Source organism: Pelophylax lessonae (genome assembly GCF_965119305.1).
Source record: "Pelophylax lessonae genome assembly, chromosome: 4".
Taxonomy (NCBI): domain Eukaryota; kingdom Metazoa; phylum Chordata; class Amphibia; order Anura; family Ranidae; genus Pelophylax; species Pelophylax lessonae.
The window spans coordinates 364417555-364442231 of record NC_138771.1 but is presented as its reverse complement, the minus strand read 5'-3'; the positions used below and the strand labels follow the sequence as shown (position 1 = coordinate 364442231).

General features: G+C 40.4%; 1 protein-coding gene across 1 annotated transcript in view; it reads left to right on the top strand.

Moving 5' to 3' along the window:
- Nucleotides 1-24677, top strand: part of TGFBI (transforming growth factor beta induced) — a 117650-nt gene that overhangs the window by 80063 nt on the left and 12910 nt on the right. The window contains exons 12-15 of the mRNA XM_082256512.1: nucleotides 1835-1965; nucleotides 13951-14075; nucleotides 19607-19709; nucleotides 22352-22425. Coding sequence (XP_082112638.1) covers nucleotides 1835-1965; nucleotides 13951-14075; nucleotides 19607-19709; nucleotides 22352-22425 — 433 coding nt within the window. The remainder of the gene's footprint in view (nucleotides 1-1834; nucleotides 1966-13950; nucleotides 14076-19606; nucleotides 19710-22351; nucleotides 22426-24677) is intronic.

The following is a 24677-nucleotide window of genomic DNA, read 5'->3' as shown; positions in this document are numbered from 1 at the left end:
AAAGCGCCCAAGGTTACCAGACTGCTTCAAACCTTTGCACTCTATCCTGAAGTTTAGCAACAAGTTGTTCCTGGGACATGATCAAGGAGACTTTCCACTTTGTTGCTGATATTGAGACCGAGGACTTCTTCCAAGCTCCAGTTATTGTAATTTTAGCTCCCAAAAACATAAAGAAGATCATGGGGGGGGGGGGGTCAGGTTTGTCTAGCCAGATAGAGTGTAGGAAGTGCAAAATCTGGGACAGTCTAAGTTTCTCAATGGGAGGCATTCCAATGTTACTCATACAGTATCCAAGAGAAATGGGACCAAATGAGTTAAAGAAGTGTCCTATTCTGAAGAATCCTTTGTTGAGCCACCAATGTAAGGCCTGTATATTCAAACCCGGGGGAAAGGAAAGGTTACTGAACAGGGGGGAGAGTGGTTTGATACTAGAAATTAAAGAAGCTTGTTTATATAGAGCATCACACAATGCCAGGTAGTAAGAGAGGGAGGGGACGAGAACTGTGGGTCTCTGTTTAGGAGGACTCCACAGAAGAAAGTCTATAGTGTGCAGGGGAACTGCGTATCTTTCCATAGCAATCTAGTCAGGTTTGGGACCCTTGAGGTAAACTGTGGAGATTTGAGCTGATCGCACAGCCTGATAGTGCGATCTAAAAAGTTGTATTGTCTTGAACGGTTTTCAAGGTCATCTATTTTGGACAATGCATTTTCCAACTGATCCTGGATACCCTGTATTATGTAAGTGTTTTGGCTAATTCTGGCTACAAATTGATCAGCCTTCTTTTCTATGCCTTCCATCCGTGATCGCAAATGCTGAAGTTCAGCATGGATGGAGGAGGTGATTTGTGCAGCTGTTTGGGCCAGACCACAATGTGGAAAAAGCAGCTATCATGGAAGGGAAATTAGTAGGGGCGATATGGGGATTGTGGGCCCCCTTCTCACATGCATCTGGGGCAGCCAGAAAGTCACTCATGGGTGTCAGGATAAGGTCTTCACATGTCCTCCCAATCAGTGATTCAGTAGATGCTAGGGAAGGAGCAGCATGGGGCTGATTACTCACTGTGACATGTACTATAGGAGGTATTGCAGGGCTAGAGGTGTCTTAGTCAGCTATGGATTCCTCTGTATCACAGTCTGTGCCTCATGTGGTAGCGGCTAGACTGGCCTGCCACGGGATGTGATCCAGCTGACTGGGTAGATTCCTCCTAGCAGAGCCACCGAACATCAGATTATTCCCTGGGTGTTCCCAGGTTGATCGCTGGTGGAGCAGGACAGGAACGAGTGCTCTGAAAGCTGTGACAGGGATCAGAAGACCGGAGCGGTTTGGAGCTCCAAGGCCAAACAATCATCTTGGAGTCCTTCGCACATGCACCTGCTCTTCCAGATTATTTTACTCAACATCCGCTTCAAACTCAGGTCTCAATGGTCATAAGCCCTCCAATATTTTATGTTTCTCTTGACGCATTTAGTAAGTTTTAATTCATAAACAAAATTCGTTTTCAGACCAAAATTCCCAAACTTTATGCTAGATAACCTTTCTCTACAGCACACTTCCTTACCAATGAATGAATATGCAGAGCTTTCTTAGCAAATGTAGTATGCAAGCTCAATTCTTGCGTTGCAACTTGTGTCAATCAATCAGAGAAAGCAAACGTCTTAGAGTATTATGCTGTATTTGCAGTCATGTTTCTAATATCCATTATTCCTCAGCTGTAAACTCTGTATTTTTTTTGCTTTTAGGCAATAATATTCTGAAGGGATTCTTTTGGTTCTTGTGATGTACTTGTTTTAAATTGATATACTAAAAGGCTAAGTCTCACTCTTGTTTTCGTAGCTTATTGGTGGCTGCAATCCAGTCTGCTGGACTTACTGAGACACTGAACAGGGAAGGCACTTTCACGGTCTTTGCTCCAACAGATGAAGCTTTCGGTGCTCTCCCAAGAGCAGAATTAAACAGATTGTTAGGTATGCATAGTGTCTTGAGTTTCAACAAGCTACACAGAGAAATGCATGGCTTAAAATAAATTTCATAAATTAAATGGAAAGCATCCAAATTTTGTATGCATAATGAAAATGGAATCAGGTTGAGGAGTTTTGCTGCTGGTTCATTACTGGTAAAGTAAGCCACTTCATATTTCCTTAGGTTAAAATGTTGGTAAGTAACTTGGCATAACTTAAAAAAAAAGTTAATTGGTTCCACCACTGATGCCAAGCTGTCTAGTGTTAGCTGCATGCAAAGTAATAATGTATCAAATAGTAAGCAATCATTAACAACCAGTCACTCAAAAGACAGGAATTTTGTTAAAACAATCCATCTGGATTCCGTCTCTCATGCTATTTTTCTTTCCATCTCTGCTCCCATCTGTTCGTTGTTTTGTATAGGGAAGGGCAAACTGGCAAATTTCAGTTCCCAGGAGGTTTGCCTAGCCCAGCATGAAGTCCACAAGCCCTGAACATAGCTCTGAACCCTATTGAAGTCAATTGGGGCTGAATCCTATTATCTTTTTCTGCTCCTTTTCAAGGCTAAGTTGCAAGATATTGTTTAAAAGGGCATAGGTAGCTGGACTCTGCCATGGGAGACATTTACCGATGAAAAAACAATATTATGTGGGAAGAGGATCTTTTCATGAGGCTCAAAGGATAACATTGAAAATACAGAATTAATTTAAAAACATGCTTTTGGAAATATCTTAAAACTGCACGGAACAATGTAGCCCTTTAATTGTGACATATAAAAAAAGAAGAAAAAGTGCCTGGTACTTCCCCCTCTAAATTCTAACTAGAGCATTATCCAGTCATACAGTCTAGAGGGTCAGGAAATAAGGTCAATGATTGTGAGCCCTCCATCCCTTTCTTTTAACAAGCCTCCCACCTCTTGCAATGCTGTAATATACCTGGTGGTGGAGCCTGAAGCATTAAAGAAGGCCTCTCTTACAGCCCTGGTTCTGGAGTCCCTGGTAGGGTGACAGGGAATACCGGAGCTCAGGGTGGCATGAGTGCCTGTAAAGTCTCTCGCTGGCAGGTGCTGCCATGCACCTGGAATGCAGGAATCACAAGATCGGACATGCTGTTGGAGGAGCAGGAGCCAGTGAAGGATGCAGATAGGCTGGTGCGGATACAGGACAGGCACAAGGCAGAGTTGGAGAGTCTAGAGTACAGGTCAGCAGCTAGCAGGCAGATCAGGTTCAGATGGAAGGCTGGAGAGTAGTCAGGAGAAATGCCATAGTTGGTAACAGTGGAGCAGATGAGCAGAAGGACAAGCCAGGGGTCGGTTCAGGCCGTGTTCAATCAGAGTCAAAGGCAGGATCAAGTCGGCAATACTACACTAGAGCATGCTCACCCGTTATCCAGCCATGGGCACAATTCCTCAAGTTAATTTGTCCGTGTACATGGATGTTCCTTTCCTGACAAAGGCACATTCTCCCAATGACAGGGGATAAGGGCTATGTGAGGGTTTGTGTAGGGGGCACTTTCAAATCTAGAAGTCCTTGAGATATTAGATATCTTGCCCCCCCCCCCCCTCCCAGGCAATGAATATGAATACTGGGTACATTACTCCTCTTGTTATTCCCCAAAAAGAAAATAAACACACACACAAAAAAAAAAGTAATTTAATAATTTGGCTCTATGAACAATGTCCCCCACTGTAAATCCTCAACAATCAATTAACATTCCTTTGTCCAACTATGTTGCCCCACTGAACTACCATTAAATAGCAGATCCCTGGCTGTTTAAACAAACAAGATGAGATGCTGGGTAATGTCATAGACCAAATATGGTTATAGACTGGCTAAAGCCCTCATTGCAAGACACCTTGTTCCTATATTAAGGGGATAAGCTCCTCATCCTAACATTGAGTCCCCATGATAAAAGGAATCCCCCAAAAAATCTGGAAGCTCCCTTTTGAATAAGGCTGTCTCCCCCCAGGGAAATGAGTAAAAAGTACATTAGTGGAACATTAGTGCCCCTTATTACTCATTCAAAAATGTTTAATATTATATTTATTTAAAATATAATTAAGCAAACATAGACTGTGCCTCCATTAGCCATGGTGTTTAGTGGTGAGTGTCCACTTTTAAATTGGTGTTCAATGGTGAGTACCCCATTATGCAATGGACCTTAGTGGTCAGGTCAGGGGCCCCCTGTCATTGTTGGTTATTAGGAGCTTACATAGAGGTGCCACACTGCCACTTCCCTTCCTGCTGTGTCTTTGCTGAGTGACATTACACCAGAACTATGCAGGCATTGCCTGGCAGGATGTCACTTTGACAGATGCTGCTAGCATACAACAGACATGACATTATGACAAAGTAGTATGCTCTGCTAGAGGTATTACTAGATCCAAGGAACCCTGTTTGAGTTTAGTGAAGCCTAAACTTTGCCCATATAATAAAACCAAAGTGTCAGTTATCATTGCTTTTAAAGTGGTATTTACATATTTAAACATTGGGTTTTCACCATTGACTGTACATAAATTATTTTTTTTATCTCAATTTGAATGTGCAACCACAGCCAGAATTAAAAAAAAAAAAAAAAAAACTCAAATGCATACACATAGCCCAGCCTACATATTCATTTTTCTAATCCAGGCATGGCTGAAGTTCACCAACCCATTCCACTTTCTTTTGTTAGTAATCTGGTGATCTTAGGTTCCCTGTTGGTGGTGCAAGAGATAAATTCAGAAACACATCCACTGTAAACTCCTTGTGGTACCTTCCATGCAAAAAGACAAATGAGTTGAACCTTCTGATTTTAGCATACTGCAGCTGACCTGTTGGAATGAGCAGCTCATTAACTGATTTAACTTGTTGATTGAATCTGCTCTTTAACAAATGCAAAAATTAATCTATAAAGACTGTCAGACAACAAAAACTAATAGGAAACTATAGTTAATTTGTTGAATATTAACTAAGATGCAGAAATTAGACATTTGACAGCCCATTATGTGTTACTGACTGTCACTGCAATTTGCACAATGTTATTAAACAGAGGCATTTGTGCTCATTGTAAATATAGGAGCAGGGCCTGGCGCTACCACTAGGCGAACTAGGCCGCTGCCCTTGGGTGCAGCCATGGCCGCTGGTTTCCCTACTCCCTGCTGGCTTCTGTAGTGTGTAGGATGATGGGCGCTGCTGATTTCCTCCTCTTCCTCTGACATCTAATTCCATCTCTACTAAGGAGAGAAATCCCTAAACACAGTGGATGCCAGGGGATAGCCAGGGAAGGGGCAGAAGGGGGAGAGGTGTTCAAAGAGGAGGAGATGAAGAATGAGGGCAGAGACCGATCATCTGTACTTCACTATGTACATGCCGATCTCTCCTGTCCCCAGCACAGCTCCTCCCACCGCTCTCCACACAGCTCCATTCTCTTTCACCATCCAGACTATTAACTATGATAATCATCACATTCTTCTACAGGTGGGATGAACTGGGAGGGGCGTGGTAGAACAGAAGAGGTGGGGGGGAGTCAAGTGAGGACTAGACTCAAAATCACATGACCAAAGATGTAGGAGTCAAGTATAGGGGGGAGGAATTGGCTCTCTCCATTATTGTATTATTAGGATCGTGTGATGGCAGGAAAAAGGGCGGAGAAATCCTAACCATAATAAATATGGCGGCCTGAATGTTGTATCTGCATCCCTTCTCTTGTAAGAGATCAAGGTGCATGCACCGAGAGGAGAGGGAACTGCCATCACTATAACGACTGAGAACAACAAATTCCTCCACCAATCCCAACATCCTCTGTGACACCCACTGAGGAACTGACAGGTGCACCAACAAACCTACCACTCTCCCCAACAACAGACCAACCAACCTCCCAAAAACCGAGGAACTGACAGGTACACTAACTGACTTACTGTTCCCCTCAATAGTAGGCCCAGGATGTCAGAGCCGATGCACTCAAACATACAGGGATCAAGGTTTCTGTGATCCCAATGCGGCACACTGCCGGCCCCCTTCTTGGCATGACACAAAGTCTAGTGTCCACAGAAACATCACGGATATCAGGTGATATAAAGCTTGACCGTGTCACCTAAGCCACAGACTGTTTTAATATTTTCTACACTTTTAAAAAATGTTGAATTATTTTTTTAAAGGGGGGTCAGGGGGTGCAAGTATCTGGTTTTGCCTGGTAAGCAAAATAGTCTAGCACCGGCTCTGTATAGGAGACATTATAAACTGCCTACACTGAATAAACTATTTATGCCTATTGACAGCATTAGTCAATAATTTGTTACCAACTTGCAATCACATTTAGAAAACCAATGGAATATTTGCTATTTTCAACAATAAATCTAAACAGCCATAAATCCACAAGCTAAAGACTGGCCATCATCGCAGTTCAAGTCTTTTAATACCAATTCGACACTTTAATGGGAAAAATGTTACCATACTAACCTTCTGTGAAATGGGACTGTCTTAGCAAGAAATATTATGACACTGCTGGAGGGATCTATAAAAATGCACAGCGTGAGGTCTAAATCCTGTCAGTGATTACGCCAAACTGACAGCAAAGCTGGATTTAAGTAGCATGTTCATTGCTTTTCACAGAAATCTGCAAGAAAAGTGTGTATGCATGGTTTACATTTTCTCCAGGTTAACCAGATATACTATACGTGCGTATGATTGCTAATTCAGTACAGCTTATATCTGTTTGCAATTAGGCATAAAAGACACCAGGAATATACAGAGTATTCATAGCAAATACAGCATCCTAGAATTTAAGTTGGTATTAGTTAGAACATAGCAACCTATTCAAACGGTTGTTCAATTAATGAAAATAAATATAAAGCCATAATTTTTTTTATAGAGCAGGGAATGGTTAAAACCTGATGGCTGTTTTTTTTTTTTTTTTTTTTTTTGCATTCTGTGTTCCAATCAAGCTATTTACCTTTACTTCCTCACCTTTAGTTACAACAAAAAGTTGAAAAAATATCTTAAAATTAAGTTAATCCCTTATTTGGCAAGATAACTAGTGTTACTATTTAAATTTCCCAGTTTTTTCTGGTTCTTATGATAGCTCAAAATTATGGATTTTTTCTATCCCTTTCAGTCACAGTGAAGAGTCCGCTTCCCCAGTACGAAGACAGACCGCAGTAAGACATGACAGGGGATCTAATACCTCACCACCGTATTACCTTTATGCTTTAAATATATAGCAAAATAATCAGAGTGTTAGCCATAATAGGCCCTAATATCTGGTCCCTTTTGTAATATGTTACATGAGATTCGGTATTTGTCCAGTACAGAAAATCCTTATAGATGAGTGAGTTTGCCACATTCTATTTTTCAGAACTTCTACATATTCGTACAGAGTTTTTAAGGTTGACAATACAGTGTATCTTAATGAGTAAGGTCAGAGTCAAACTGAACATAGAGACAGAGAAACGAGATTAAAAAAAAAATGTTGTTCTTGGTCTCTTATACTCCAATAGCCCCGAGTACCCTAAAAAAAAATTTCCCAGCAAGAATAACTTAGAGGGTAATCATAAACTGGCAACTTAGCCTCCTCCATGTAACTTCCCAGCCATCTTAAAAAACTCAGGTAAACCTCCTCCACCTACCTCCGGACTGTGTAGGGCTTAGCAAACTACTAATGTAGTGTGGCACTTGCTCTACCAGTGAAGCAAAGTGTAAATACAGCTAGTCAATCGCTTCTTCTATTTGGTTTTTTAATAGAAGTCTTGTTTTCATATGTTTAACCGGTTCCAGACTGCCCACCGCATATATACTGCGGCACAGTGGCCTTCCTGTGCGTACCGATGTAGGGCTACATTGGTCACGCGCCTGCAGCTAGGGGGCAAGCGAGCGCCGCTGCCAGCGCGCTCCCGCCCCCACTTGGCAGTGGGGACTACAATGCAGGGGGCAGGCGGCTCCGATTGCCGCGATCGCTCTCCGCTGAGAAAGAAGAGCAGTCAGCTATTGTAAACACAGCTGACCATTTTTCTCTCTGGAATATCACAGAGCTCCTGTGATCCTTCTATATAGAATGGGGGGGGCGCCAAAGATTAGCTCGCAAAGGGCGCCTGAACTCCTAAGGCTGGCCCTGAGTGATAACTTCATCCTTCTCACAGGCATACTATCACAATTTTCTTATTCAATTGTGAGAGGGCCTGCCTGATTGTATACAAATTGAAAGTGTTTAGGTTTGACCTCATATTATATGGTTTTGGTAAATCTAAAGGGAAGTTGTACAAGAAGAATGTATAATGTATGGCCAGCCTAAGGCTCAATTTGCTCAATTCCCCAATCAACAACAGAATCCCTGTTGTTCCATTTGTTATTCATAGAGAAAGTGGTGAATGCACGAGATAAATGTAGAGATACCACAACTAATGCTTACCTTGTTACATACACAGGGGTTGATTTACTAAAACTGGAGAGTGCAAAATCTAGTGCAGCTGTACATGGTAGCCATTCGGCTTCTAACTTCAGCTTGTTAGGTTAAGCTTTGACCAAAAAAGCCTTTGTTTCAATCAGAACTGCACCAGATTCTGCAAGCTCCGGTTTTAATAAATCAGCCCCACAGTCTCTTCTCATTTCAGTGTATTTCTCTGCCCAGCTGATCCTGTTGGTACCCATAAATCCTGAGCCTTTTTTCATCTTTTTTTAAATCATTTGCTATATATCAGCCTTGCTACTACTGATTGCAATCGTGTACACTCCTTTGCCTCCTAATTACTTGTTATCCATCTTGAAGTAAATGAGCCAAAAACAACTGCTTTAAGTATATTTAAAGCTAAAAACTTTTTTTTTTTTTTTTTTTTTGATGGATTAGAGAGAGATTAAACAATCATTTTTTTGTCTCATTTGAGAGATTTCCCTTCACTGTCATGTGGACACAACAGGAAGTCTATTCAATAAAGGAAATCTCATTTTAGGGGGGGTTTTTGTCCCTTGTATGGTGAAAAAAAGTTATTTTGAAATTAAGAAAATTAAAATGAAAAAGATTAAAATTATGAAAATAATTTTTCAAAGCATGCAAAAGATGCAAACGCAATAACTGCATCTGGCAGTGAAAGGGTTAAAGCCAAATCTGTTTCTTTTTTTATTGATTAGATAATGGTTAAACCCTGACAGTTTTTTGTTTCTTTAGAGAGATTTATCTTCACTTTTTGACATGTAGATACAATAGAATGTGAAAGAGCATCTATCTAGTAACAGGGAAATTCACTCCCAGACAGTTGTTCTTTAGAACAATTGGAACACTTCCCCGCTATTACTTTTTTATTTTATTTTTTTATTTTATTTTTTGGGGGGGGGGGTTCCCTCACTTTCAGTCCTATTGATATTAACCAGCAAGTCAAATAGGGAGAGTGAATATTTTTTGGAGGCACACAGGTAGCAATAAAAACATACCCAAAGCTATAATACATTAATATACAACGTTTGTCAGACAGAGCACCTACTAATAAAATATTATTTTTTTCTTTCGTGCAGTGGGGTGAAGCAAGAAATTTGTAACCTACGTCCTTGTGTTAAATATATGTTGTTTTTACAGTGTTTTTGTTTAACTGCCTACCTCTTCTCTATAGAATCCATTTACACAAGTCATAACTAGCAATCATCAAGATAGTAACCAAAACAGGTTTTTCTTTTTTTTTTTATGGCTTTCTAAACAGAATAATGGACATTAAGGCCCCTTTCACACAGGCGGACCGTTCAGATCCGCCTGTCCATTTTTTTGGCGGATCTGAACGGTCCCCCCATGCATTCCTATGGGGCATTGGATGGCAGCAGAGACATGTCCGCTGACATCCGACCTAATCCGATCCATCAAATCTGGACGGATGGAAACCCTATTTTCCATCCGTCCAGCGGATCGGATCGGATGGGATCGGATGAGAACGGATCGACGGTCCGTTCCCATCCGATTTCCCCCATAGAGATGCATGGGGAACTGACAGCTGTGTCTCCGCACACAGTGTGGAGACACAGCTGTCATCCTGCTGCTCAGCGGGGGGATCGGCGGCTCGATCCCCCGCTGAGAAAAACGGAATCCGTCCGACGGACTCCCTAGTGTGAAAGGGGCCTAATTCTTAATAACAGTGTTTTTCTAAGGTCTTAGGTGACAAGTGAATCTGCTTTCCTCTGATGTCTGGTTCTCTTTAAAATGACTACTCACTGGACACTAATATGGGGTCTTTTGAGTGACCATTTTCCCCATACTTGCCAACCATGGTCATCTCCTCAGTGATATTTACTTTGCACAAAAGAGTTTAACAGGATTATTGGAAAAAATAAATTGTCTCTCGCCATTACCATAGTAAACAATGTTACTACAATAAATAATACCAAACACATTGCTAGAGAAGCCTTGTACTCATTCACAATTGAAAAAGTGTCCAGACCTAATAGTAGTCTTTTCTTCTGCTTCCTAAATCTGGATTCATTATCTGACATGTATTATCGGACACAAACATTTTTCAGTTTTCCGGTTTCTTGATGCCAACAATGAAAGATTGCAATCAGGGATAGACAATATTAGAGTCGGACAGCTTGGCAAACATGGCTAGCAGCATGCTTGCATGTTCCTACAGTGATGAGTATATTGGATAGTAAACAGAAAAGTGACTACTGGGTGTAAATGCTAGTGCACGCTTGATATAAAAGATGATGCAGAATATGTTCAAGCTTTATAAAAGGCAATTTAACTATTTTGCTGCCAAAGCGTTTTTTGCATTTTTGCACATATGTTAAAAGGCACATTTTAGTTCTCCATATTACTTAAAGCAGTATATATTCTAAAAGCAGAGACCCTGGAGAATAAAATGGGGACTTTTTTTTTTTTCTTGTTCACACAATGCTCTTCCTCCCGATGCTCTGTGTGCCCCGGCTTCCGTCTCCTGCAACGTGACGTTCGCAGGGGGGTGGAACCGGCGACAAATTCAAAAGTAAAACACACCAAACACACTGATACAATGCAAAATGAAATAAATTCACATTAGTTTACCCCCAGTGCCCTTTCCTGCAGTTTTACTGTACTTTTTATGTATATATACGTATATGTATATATATATATATATATATATATATATATATATATATATATATATATATACATATATATATATTTATATAAATATATGTGTATATATATATATATATATATATATATATATATAATATACGTATACGCGTGTGTATATATATATATATATATATATATACTGTGTAATATATATATATATATATATATATATATATATATATATATATATATATATATATATATATATATATATATACTGTGTATATATATATATATATACATATATATATATATTTATATATATACATACATACATACATACATACTTTAACTTATTTATAGTTATTTATTATATTATAATTTATGATTTTGTGTTTCAAGCTTTATCATACCCGAGATGTTATAAATAAGAACGCACAGTAAAAAAAAAAAAAAAAAATCCTATGTAAATAGTTGGTTTGGGCTGCTCATTCTTAAGAATTACATGCAAAATAATGGTACCGCTTTCAGCACCTAAAATCCTAAAATTGGAAAGAATCAAACCACCAGGGAGGTTAATCATGTGCAAGCAGCAATTTTTTTTATTTTTCTTGCTCCTGTTTGGGTTATTTTTACAAAGTGAAGCTTTACCAAGTTACATTTAGTAAGGAAAATGAATGTAACTGCATTTGCAAAGTGCACAGTCTAATTGCCTTTAGTAAATCGGCCCCAGTGTATTACATAATTTTTTGAGTAAAATATATAAGATGAGGTTACATCAAGTAAATACAATAAATACCAAGCATGTTAAACATTAAAACTGCACAAAGCTGTGAAATGGCAACAAACTACGGTACCCAAAATTGTCCACAGGCAATGTTTTAAAAGTTTTTACAGGTCAAAAACGTACAACTACAACTAACTGTGAATTAAATAATACTTTCATTCTTGTATGGGAAGCAACACATAATATGTCTGACGTAATTTATTTATTTTTTTTTACTTAAAGTGATTGTAAAGGTAAAATTTTGTATAAAAATAAATAAAAAATAAATAACAAAAATCTCTATACTTACCTGCTCTGTGCAATGAAATTGCACAGAGCGGCAGCGAACCTCCCCTTTTCGGGTTCCCTGCCCGTGCTCCTGGCTCCTCCCTTTAATCTATTGGCCCCATTGGAAGCCCCATTCCTTGAGGACACTCATGCGTGCTCGCTCCTGAGCCCCACTGCTGCATTCATTGACCCTGCCCCCTGCTACCTCATCACTGGCATTGATTGACTGTGATAGCTCCCGGTGCCCCAGCAAAGCCAGCGGGACCCGGGAGTGAGGGGAGAGAAGAGCTGCAGACATGCACGACGCTGGATCGAATGAGGGCTCAGGTAGCTAAAAGGGGGGGGGGGTGAGGGAAGGGGATGCTGATGCTTAAACATTTTTTACCTTAATGCAAGGAATGTATTAAGATAAAAAATGTTTATGCTTTAGAACCACTTTCACTGACAACGACCCCCATATGATAGCACAATGAAAAGTTTCTCTTGAGAAATCAGGAGACTATTAGACCTCTAATTTCTTCCCTGCACTCCGTGCATGGGCGTCCGCAGAACTTTTTTCAGGGGGGGGGGGGCATAATTTTAAGGTCACCCATACTCTGCCCCTTTTCAACAATGTCATGAAGGGGAGGGGCTTAGTCATTATACTTATTTTAAGTATATTCCCTTAAAGCATGTTATACAGCACAGTGCTTTGCTGTGTAATTTGGCCCCTTCTATCACCTAAAATACCTGGCTGATCCTGCCTGGCTATGTCCTCCCCTCTGTAAACTGACCATGGTATATCATGACTGCACAGCCCTGACACCGTGGTCAGTTTACGTGCCTCCATCATCCGCAGCCCTCCTGTCCTCCTCTGTCCTCTCTCCCCCCTCCCTCCCTGCCTGTCTGCTCCTGTGTCAGTGCCCACCCCCCTCCTCTCCTGCTGCTGTAGTTTCATTTAAAGTTTCATATTCTGTCTACAGTCTGTTTAATAATCCTGTGTGCCCCTGTGTTTGTTTTTTATAAAAATAAGCCATTCTTTACAAGTATAGAGTGCCACTCGCCACTCACGTGACCCGCCACCTCTCTCCTCCTCTCCTCTTCCCCTCCTCCTCCCCTCCCAACTGACATCAGTGAGGAATCCTGGGCCCCGTCCGCTGCAGGCAGTTGTCAGCTGGAGAGAGGAGAGAGCCGACAGGTCACGTGAGCGGCGCTCGGCCCTCTGAAAACTGGTAAAGAACAGCTTATTTTTTTAAAACACAGACGCACAGGCACACATGATTATTAAACAGAACAGACAGGATGGTATAAAGTGGCTTAACAACCACTTAAAAGGGAAAGTTGAGATTCCAAGGGGGGGCATTTGCCCCCCCCTTGCCCCTACCTGCGGATACCCATGACTCCGTGGAAGCTAATCAAGCACAGATCAGGCTTGCTTAGCCTTTTCCCTGGCTGCAGAGGATGGGGAATGATGGCTCTAAAATCAGAAGGGACAAAATGCTTGTTGCTTCCAGGTTCAATCACCAGAGCGAATGCGCCTCTGCTCTACCAACTTGTAACAAGGAATAGCTGTGGCTGTTTTTGCCAAGCAGACAAATACCTTGACAGCCTCTGGCAGCAGAAGCATGAGCTGCAGTGCCAGTACTAAAAACATCAGAAGCAGTTAACACTACAGTTGGACCCCAATAATCTTTGGTGTGCAAAATGGGCCAGTGGCCTGCACCGGCTCAGTTCTTTGTCATGGTGTTTGCTAGCTTACCTTCTAATGTGCTTAACAAAAAAGTATACAGTATGGCTGGAGCCATGATAAATCCAAAACAAAATTGTTTCAATATGACATTAATCTATATAGAAAGGAGTATACATGCACTGGTGCTTAGAAGCAGTATTTTGTATACTGTAGTATATCAGTTTTGGTATAATTTATATTTTGTGTTGCTTTGAAGGTAATGCCAAAGAGCTTTCCAACCTTTTGAAGTATCACATTGGTGATGAGATCCTGGTCAGCGGGTCAGTTAGTCAACTTGTAAGATTAAAGTCTCTGCAGGGTGGAAAACTGGAAGCCATGTCGGTAGGTTAATTGTCCTGATTATTTGTATGCTTTTTGTTTATTGAAAATAGAATACATTTATAAGAAAACATTATATGTATATATCACATTTAGAAATATTGTATAAAGTACTGCATTACTTACAATCATCCCTTATTCTTTAATATTATGACACTACTTGTCTTGCTCTTACTGGAGTTCACTGACTCTGGAATGATTGTACTCCCAGAAAATTAAGGGGGTGTAAGTTTGTCCATTTGCAGCACAGAGCACACACAATGCATATAGCATGCAATGTACACACAACATTCACATCATAAATAATGCCCAGGATATACTGCCTACAAAACACAAAACACATATACTCTAGGGCACACACAAGGAAATGAAATACAACATGGAGTGAGCACAACATTTGGAACACAGAACAAACGCAGTATACATAGCATAGAATACACAGAACATTAAAAACACATAGCCTTCACAACACGGAGAACATTCAGCACTGGCAGTACACAAAGTATACACACTAAGACCAGAATACACAGAATACAGCACACAGCAAAAAATACAGAACATCTACAGCATACACAGAGCAAAGCATGTAAAGCAAAGAGTCTTAAGTGTCAAAATAGAAAAAAAATTTAGTGAACATAAGATGACAAAATGCAAATAAATTACTACACCATGATGGGATGGAGCACACACAACATGCACAATACAGAATGCACATAGCATACACGGTACAGAACATATGCACCATACACAGAAGGTTTTAAACACACAGAACATGCAACACAGTGCAAACACAGTACAGGCAGTATGTACAATATCAAAAAAGCAATAATAGAGTTCTCTCCATGGAGGATACTCTATAAAAGTTGTAAATGAAGACCTCCAAGGATGTCAAATGCAAAAAATTATTGAAAAACTGGCAAAAAGTGTATTTTACAAAAAGGCATAGTAAAAAACATCCCAGATGTCCAGTGGACAACACAAAAAAACCTTGTCTAGACAAGCACATAAAACGGACCTCTGACACACACACATACATTCCATTCAAATTTCACATTTTCATATGAAACAATATATATAAATCAAGGCTAGTTGAAAAATTCCAGCAAGTGATTTCCAATGTGTAAACCACATGAATCAGTATGGCCATGAACCCAGTCATATGCAGGTTGAGATGAAATCACCACTACAGTTAGGGCAGGAGCAACAGTCCAGAAGATGGCAGTTCAAACTAGCTGGTATATAGGGACTGAGTTTCACTTGAAGACCATGGCTTAAACATCAATGGATAGAGCCACAATTAGGCAGTGAATATCTCATGGTTGCCAAAGTCACAACAGTCCTCTCACCAGATTCAGAAGGACATTTAGTATTTGAAGATATGTATACACCCCACATCCAACTAGGATCCTCAACTAAGTTTCAGAAGGATGGACAAACTCTGTTAATAACAGGAAGTCAGTTCTTGGACAACATGGGGTACCACAAGATAGGTATATGGATTCAAAGTGCTTATGGGTTGACTCACCCGTATTGCGAGCCCAACCGCTCTGCTCATTAAGGACAATTCACCATACAATTTCATCCAGAGCCCATCATGACAGGCTATACGCCCAAGTTGCAATGTGTCCAGAGGATCAGTATCCAGTGTTGGGGTTCACTCTCAGCCATAGATGAGATAACCCGACTTCCGGAAGTCTGGAAGTTGTTGGCGTGGAATGCAGTGTGGAGCGCAGGGTCCGTTCGCGCTGATTACATTAATGCGTTTCGCATACGTATGATACAGAATTCACACAGCATACACTGTACAGAACATACGCACCATACACAGAATGTTTTAAACACACAGCCCATGCAACACAGTGCAAACACAGTACAGGCAGTACATACAATATCCCCACTAGGCTCAGCATACACAGGGCAAGCAACACAGAATGTACAGAGCATAGAATGTTTAAAACTTGAAGCACACAGAACACACACAGCACAGGCAGTACAGGCAGTACAGACAAGCTACACTGTAGGGCAAGCACACATGGGCACACATAGCAAACAGCACATAATTTCAACAGCATGCACAGAGCAAAACATGCACAATAAAGAGGTTTCATAAATTCCTAGGAAGCAATGAAAATGATGAATGCAAACCAGAAGTACGCCATCATATGATATTATAGTGTGTGGTATATTTAACAGATCAAAAGGGAGAAAATAAGAGAGGTTTGTGTTTGGGGTTTATAAACACTTTAAATTACTTTAACATCATGAAGAAATTTAGTTTCCTTAAACCTAGCTGGTGACTAAAGTGGAAGTAAAGGCAAAACCTAAGGCTGGCCATACACTGGTTGCAGGAAAAAAATTACCTTGATTTCCCCATCAACACAGACCTCCCTGCCTGGCCATTGTTTTCTCCTGGTTGGGGCAGGCAGTAGAAGCCAGTGATTATCACAAGTGGCTATGGCAGCTGCTAGCAATACAAGAAAATCTGGCAGTCTAGTTGTACCCAAGTTGATCAATCGATCAGCTTGGTACAGTCAGTCTGCCCATTAACGGTTTGAATTAGCAGGAACCAGCCGAGATTTGAATTGTGTATGGCTGGCCTACCTCTAAACCTACTCCCAACCACATTCTAAGCCTAATCTAACTAACCCTGTTAAGAAAAGATCACTATACTTACCTGTTCTGAAGCTGCTCCAGTCCAGTCTCCAGCGGCACCCTCTGTGTGCAAGGAGAAAGCCAACAACAGCTGGGAAATGTCTGGGAAGTGACGTCCCCCTTAGACTTAATATGGAGCTGCCTTTCCTACACATTGAAGCCGCCGGTGACAGCTCAGCCTGGGACTGGACCAGATTGGCTGCAGAATAGGTGAGTACAGTACAGCAATCTTTTCTTTGGAGTTAGTTAGGTTTTGCCTTTACTTCCACTTTAACTTAGGTTACAGATTTATTTAACAACATGCAGAGAGTTACAGAAGATCATTATTATGCCATACACAAATACAATATATGTCATAATATGGGGAGCAACTATGGTATATCAATACAGCCATCTTTGATTTCTGGAGCCTATAAGCTGCTGTTTAAATCAGAGGTATCCAACCTGCAGCCCACTGGCCGAATGCAGCCCAAGACATTGAATGCGGCCCAACACAAAATCATAAACTTACTAGAAAATGTTTTTTGTTTTTTTTTTCATTTTTTGGAAAATGCATTTACACTTGGCAGACACATGTAGCCAAAAACCTTTTTTCCCAGTGTCTCTTTACTGGACTTTCATAATTTTATCTTCCCTAAAGAAAAATCATCCACTCTTCACAATCACGGCTTATTAATGTCATCAGTTTTCAGCAGCACCTACAGTGCATCCGGAAAGTATTCACAGCGCTTCAGTTTTTCCACATTTTGTTACGTTACAGCCTTATTCCAAAATCAAATTCATTATTTTATTCAAAATTCTACAAACAATACCCCATAATGACAACGTGAAAGAAGTTTGTTTGAAATCTTTGCAAATGTATTAAAAATTAAAAACCAAAAAAATCCCATGCACATAAGTATTCATAGTCTTTGCTCAATACTTTGGTGAAGCACTTTTGGCACCAATTACAGCCTCAAGTCTTTTTAAATATAATCCTACAAGTTTGGCACACCTATTTGTAGGCAGTTCTCCTATTCTTCTTTGCAGGACCTCTCAAGCTCCATCAGGTTGGATATGGTGCACAGCAATTTTCAGATCTCTCCAGAGATGTTCAATCAGGTTCAAGTCTGGGCTCTGGCTGGGCCACTCAAGGACATTCCCAGAGTCGTCCCATAGCCACTCCTTTGTTATTTGGCTGTGTGCTTAGGGTTGTTGTCCTGTTGAAAGATAAACCTTCGCCCCAATCTGAGGTCCACAGTGCTTCATCAAGGATATCTGTGTACATTGCTGAATTAATCTTTCCCTTGATCCTGATTAGTCTCCCAGTTCCTGCTGCTGAAAAAACATCCCGATAGCATGATGTTGCCACCACCATGCTTCACTGTAGGAATGGTATTGGCCAGGTGATGAGCAGTGCCTGGTTTCCTCTAGGCATGATGCTTGCCATTTAGGCCAAACAGTTCAATCTTTGTTTCATCAGACCATAGAATTTTGTTTTTCATGGTCTAAGAGTCTTTCAGGTGCCTTTTGGCAAACTCCAGGTGGGCTGTCATGTGCCTTTTACTGGGAAGTGGCTTCCGCCTGGCCACTCTACCATACAGGCCTGATTGGTGGAGTGCTGCAGAGATGGTTGTTCTTCTAGAAGTTCTTCTAGAAGGTTCTCCTCTCTCCACAGAGAAACGTTAGAGCTTAGTCAGGGAGATGACCAAGAACTCGATGGTCACTCTGACAAAGGCTCTTTTCCCCCAATTGCTCAGTTTGACCAGGAAGAGTCCTGGTGGTTCCAAACTCTTTCCATTTATTGATGATGGAGGCCACTGTGCTCATTGGGACCTTCAATGCTGCAGAATTTTTTCTGTACCCTCCCTCAGATCTGCGCCTCAAAACAATCCCATCTCGGAGGTCTACAGACAATTCCTTGGACTTCATGGCTTGGTTTGTGCTCTGACATGCACTGTTAACTGTGGGACCTAATATTGACAGGTGTGTGCCTTTCCAAATCATGTTCAATCAACTGAATTTATCACAGGTGGACTCCAGGATGTAGAAACATCTCAAAGATGATCAGTGAAAAAAAGAGTGTCATGGCAAACGCTGTGTATACTTAAGTACATTGGATTTTTTTTTTTCATTTTTTATTTTTAATACATTTAGAAAAATTTCAAACAAACTTCTTTCATGTTGTCATTATGGGGTATTGCTTGTAGAATTTTGAGGAAAATAATGTATTTAATCCATTTTGGAATAAAGCTGTGAATACTTTCCGAATGCACTGTATACTTGTGAGCAACTATTTTTAATGATGAACCACAGGAAGGGCAACATAAGTACCAAAATATCTGATGAACACCTAAAGAATTCATTGAGAATTGCTACTAAAGCCATCAAACCAGATATTGATGCATTCGTTTATCAAAAACAGTGTCAAGTATTGGACTAGTTTTATGTTGCCCTCTTTTACTTTTATAATAAAAAAAGGGCAACAAAAAATATGTTGTATTACTCAGCTAGGTACATTATCTATATCGGTGATTTTTAGTTTGTGATCTGCCTGACCTTTTCTGCTCACCAGCTACCCTTATTAATATTGTATTTTATGTGTGGCCCAAGACAATTCCTCCTCTTTCAATGTGACCCAGGAATTCCAAAATGTTGGACTCCCATGGTTTAGACAGTCAAGTTAAAACGTTAAATAACTATTTCAGCATGGAAAAAATATCTTTACAGTTAGAGAAGCCTATTTTGGGCCATAGTGGAGCCACAGTGTCATATTTTCTTCCTCATATTCCTTAAAACATTGCATACAAGTTAGAGTTATTAGACATTATGTATGCCACGTAACATAAAGACATTATACCAAAGTAACTGTTCTTGTAGTTTGATCTGTGATGTTTTTACAGAAAAACTCCACACTGCATGTCAACAAACAGCGTGTTTCTGAAGCAGACCTGATGGCAACAAATGGTGTGGTCCATGCTATCAGCACTGTATTACAGCCACCAAGTAAGAATAAATCAGTGTTGCATTTGTAGAGGTCTTTCTTTTATTTTATTTTTACATGCTAGAGCTGTCCTTCCATTAGAAAGGTAATGGAAAGCAATTGAATATAAGTGCATTGGGTAATGCTAGTTGTTTACTGAGAAATAAACAGATGGATTATTGCCGCTATTTGTATTATCAGTGCAGTAAAAGCTTGTAGAACAAGCAAGCATACAACGGTTAAAAGGATTTTCCAAGGATCTGGATGATCCAAAATGAAAGAAAAAAAAACTTTTAGCAATGTAGGTTACATTCACAGGCCTATCTCATTAGACAGCTAATAGCCAACAAAGTGTATGCAGCATATTTTGTTTAATACATTAAAGTCATTAGTCTGGCTAATCAAATTTGCCAGAGTCAATTAAAACTGGTTTACATAGAGACCTTCTAACTCATTAAAATGTAAGATACTTTGGAGCTACCAATTATATTATCTTAAATCAACATCTTAGCAATTTGTTTGGTTCCAGTTCAAAGTATGTGCTCTAGCTGGCCACATGGAATGTACATTATACTCGACTTTGTGTAGTTTTACATCAGTACTGTCTTCAATACTAAATTGATTCATACCTGCCAGGCCGAAGCAATGTGTCTAGTGGGAAAGTTTAACCTCCATCTGTTGCAAATTAAATGTTAAAGGGTTTTCTGTTTTCAAGTATAACAGTATGTTATGCATGCAAGAGAGAGAAAAATATCTACGTAGAAGCTCTGGGTTGCATCTAATGGCAGAAAAATAAACATATACATAAAAACAAAGTTCTTCATTAAGCAATAAAGGAAATGAGGAATTACAAAAGAATGTACTACTATATTTAGTTAGACAAATATCCTTTTCTCTAAACAGGCTGCCATCAGCTTGAGTGTGAGTCTGGTTTTCTCCAGGCGCCTAAAAAAACTAAAGTCCTTCTAAATAGATGAACAGAGCTTGTCATGAAAGATCCATCATGTTTACCTGACCAGATTACACTTATATGGGATAAAATACAGATGTATATTGTACATCAGAATAACACACAAAATATTCAACCTGTCTTAGAGTCCCACTAATAGTTTGTCTTGTGGATATTGACAATATAAGGCCAGCCATATGCAGTTTGAATCTCGCCCGGTTCTGTAGGAACCGGCTAAGATTTTAACCATAAATGGGCAGGCTGAATGTACCAAGTTGATCAATCGATCAACTTTGGTACAACCTGCCTGCCGGATTCGCTTCTGAGTATCGCAAGCGTCTGTTATAGCCTCTAGCAATAATCACCCATGTTGGGAGAAGACAATGGCTCAGCTGGAGGAATTCCACTGTCATCACTCTCTGTGTTGATTGGGGGAATCATGTATATTTCATTCCGGCAACTCGTGGTTGCCAGAGATACATTTACACCACCTATGGGCTGCCTTAGGTAGATCACATTAGTGAGACACTAATTACTTCTCCTGATAGAGATATACATTACTCTCAGAAATGGTCAGCCCCCCTCTTCAAAAAAGGCCCCTTTTACACTGTTCCACTGCAGTTTCCCTGTAGCGCAGATGCAAGGCAGTGTACCTGTGTTTTTTTTGTGCGGGTTAACCGCGCTTCGCCACAGACTTTCATTAGATTGGACAGTTTTGGTGCATTTTCTAAAAGAGCACCAAAAGTCCTGCATGCATCTAATGGAAGTCTATGGCAAAAAACAAGTAATCTGCACAAAAACTGTGGGTACATTGCGCTGAATCCACACAGCTGGAAAATCAGTGTGAAAGGGGATATCCTGTAGGATGGAACCCAAAGGTGGGCCTCCTGCACGGAAAAAGCGGGGGAATGGGATGTTTCTGATGCTCTTATGTAAACAGTACAGACATATAGTCAAATATTAAAATAAAGCAGAAGATGTAGATAGAATAAAAAGATATATCCTTTATTAACACATATAAATCACATATAAAATTTACAAAATTGTATACGGCATATATACATATCTCCAGATGCCTGTTAAAGACAAACGTTTGTCTTTAACAGGCATCTGGAGATATGTATATATGCCGTATACAATTTTGTAAATTTTATATGTGATTTATATGTGTTAATAAAGGATATATCTTTTTATTCTATCTACATCTTCTGCTTTATTTTAATATTTGACTATATGTCTGTACTGTTTACATAAGAGCATCAGAAACATCCCATTCCCCCGCTTTTTCCGTGCAGGAGGCCCACCTTTGGGTTCCATCCTACAGGATATTCCTTGTGAAACAATTTCGGGATGGATGCACCCCCACTACTTATACCTTTTTACTGAGCTTTTCTTCAAGTGTGAAAGGGGCCTTTTTGTGGCCCCCTCACTGCTTCATAATCACCAACAAGCATGTTTGCCCACTGAAAATGTTCACCTTTAGGTGATTATTTTTAGTTAGCAAGATTATTCCATGGCTATATTGGGTGCGAAGGGCAGGCCACATTCGGGTATTTGTAGGCAGCTAAGTTGTTTCATTCTGCAATGACTCTTCATGTGCATATAAAGTATTTATTTTCAAACATTTGGGACTGCAGAAGAACTTTGACCTTTACAGCAATACAAAGTGAATATCTTGTAATATTAATTATTTTGTTATATTTAATTACTCCCCAGAGTCCCAAGAACAAAGAGATGAGCTCTCGGATTCTGGGCTTGATATCCTGAGGCAAGCAGCTGCATATTCAAAGGTACATTTTAGAAGAGACATCAAGTTGCCTATTTATATTTTCACACAATTTTCAACCCAGATTCTCACATTACTCCAGTTGAATCCAATTAGAAAAATGTGTAAATATTAGGTAAAAGTTGTGTAAATCTGTTGTGAAAATATTTGAAAACAAGTAGAGTGTTGTTGGATAGGACTATGGACACTGCTAACATAGAGAGATTTACCTCAATTGAAGGGTGTCCTGCATCGTGCTGGCTGCGTCTCATTGATGTCATATCCTCCTGCCAGCTGTGAATTTCCAGTGCTTTGTGGGTTAATAACAGTTCTGCGACTGTGAAAGTTGTGTTGATGGGTATCCTCCCCTGCTTTTCAATTAAGAAAACTCTTTGTGTTGCTTTCACAGAATAGATTGTGCATTCCACTTACAGAACATGTTTCACTTCATTTATGTATATATCTTGTCATCCTTAAAGAATGACTCCATATAGCTCATTCTGGCAGCATTTGTAGGGGTAATTGCTGTAGAGAACTCTTCCTATTGCCTGTATTTTTATGGCTTTCCTTGCCTGCTTCACTGCATTAATTTAGCTTAAGTAGTTGGCTCTGTAGGAAGCTTGTATAGCATGTTAGCATACACTTGTTAAAAAAGGTTCTTCAAGGATCTGAATAATACAAAATGAATGAAACAAAACTCATTAGTAAATGTATGTTATATTTACGGCCCTATCTCATCAGAAGATTAATAGTGCACTTAGTTCCAGGACAAGGTCACTCAGTACACCAGGGTGAAGATGACAAAATGAACGCCCCCCCAGACCCAGGTTGCGCAGGGAATGGAGCTAATAGTGGCCCAGTTCGATTTTAGGTATTAAAAAGGTGGTGAGGAGGTGACATAAGGCCTCCTCACTGCTCGTCAAATATCCTCTGAAAAGCCATCCACCACAGACCACTTTTTAAAGGGCTACCACAAGTGTAAACAATACCTAAGGGAGGGAGGAGGCTAAGGGGCTCACACCTCAGCAGTCTCAAGTCTCAGCACAATGCTTGCCAGGAATGAAGGCAACTTCTCTTCCTTCCCATCTCGAGTCATGTGATATGTCACATGACAAGAAAAAAAAGAGCAGTCTTCCCCCACTCCCCAGAGGCGGGCTGCTACTGGAGGGAGGAGAGAGCAAATTTCTCCCTTCAGAAGCTATATGGCCCTTTCTGCAGGTGCACAAGAAGCTCCCAGTGCATGCCCCAGGGGAATTACTAGGATTGTAAAAGACCTGGGGTTAAGAATGCAACAGTCCTGGGGCACCTTTGGGCACCCCGGGCAAAGCAGTAATGCGGCGTGTGGCAAATAAAAAGATTAAAACCTGAGCCTCCTTGTACCTATAAAATATGCTTTGACTGTTATTCCACAAGTAAGAGTCTCACAGACTCATATAAACCTCAGCACGATCATGCTCTTGTGCACACTATAAATGGAGAGCTAACACTTTGACTTAACTTACCTTAAAGAACCTACCTTCATTAAAAGAGTTAAGGACTGTGTAACAACCTGCAACTGTTGAGACAATGAACACTTTTTTGGGATCTATGTACTGTACAATATGGTGTATATAGTGAACGAGACTGTAAGGCAGAATTCAAGGGTCAGTAACATGTAACGAACAGAGAGCAGGGGTCAAGGTGACGTAAATAACAGGATGCAGGGGAAAGGCATGTGTAATGCACAGTAGACGTCAGGAGTTCAAAACAAAAAAAAATGCAGCACACCACCCCCCCCCCCACCCCCCTCCTTCTATTACAAATTCTCTTGCATCCTTCTCCCACTAACCAAGCACAAATTCTATCCATCTCCTCCCAAATCCCCACTTCTAGTACACATAACATCATAACTCCTCCTATCCCCCCCAATCCCCATTTCTGCATAAATCCTTCTCCCCCAACCCCTCCTAGCACAAGTTCTCTTACATCCAACCCAAATCATTCTTTGAAGCACAGATCCTATCCACTCTCTTCCAAATTCCTTCTCCCACCTTCTAGTAAAGATGCCAGGATACCATAAATCCTCTTCTCACCCTCACCCCTAATCCCCTCCCAGCATAATTTTTTTCTCTCACCCCAACCCCTGCTTCTACCACAATTCCTCTAAAACTCCCCTCCAAGTCCACATCCTATCCAACCCCTCCTAAATCCCCCCTTTCCTTCCTTCTAGTACAAAAGCCACCATAAAATCTCTTATCCAAACCTCCCTACCTCCCTCAACCCTTCTTCTAGCACAAT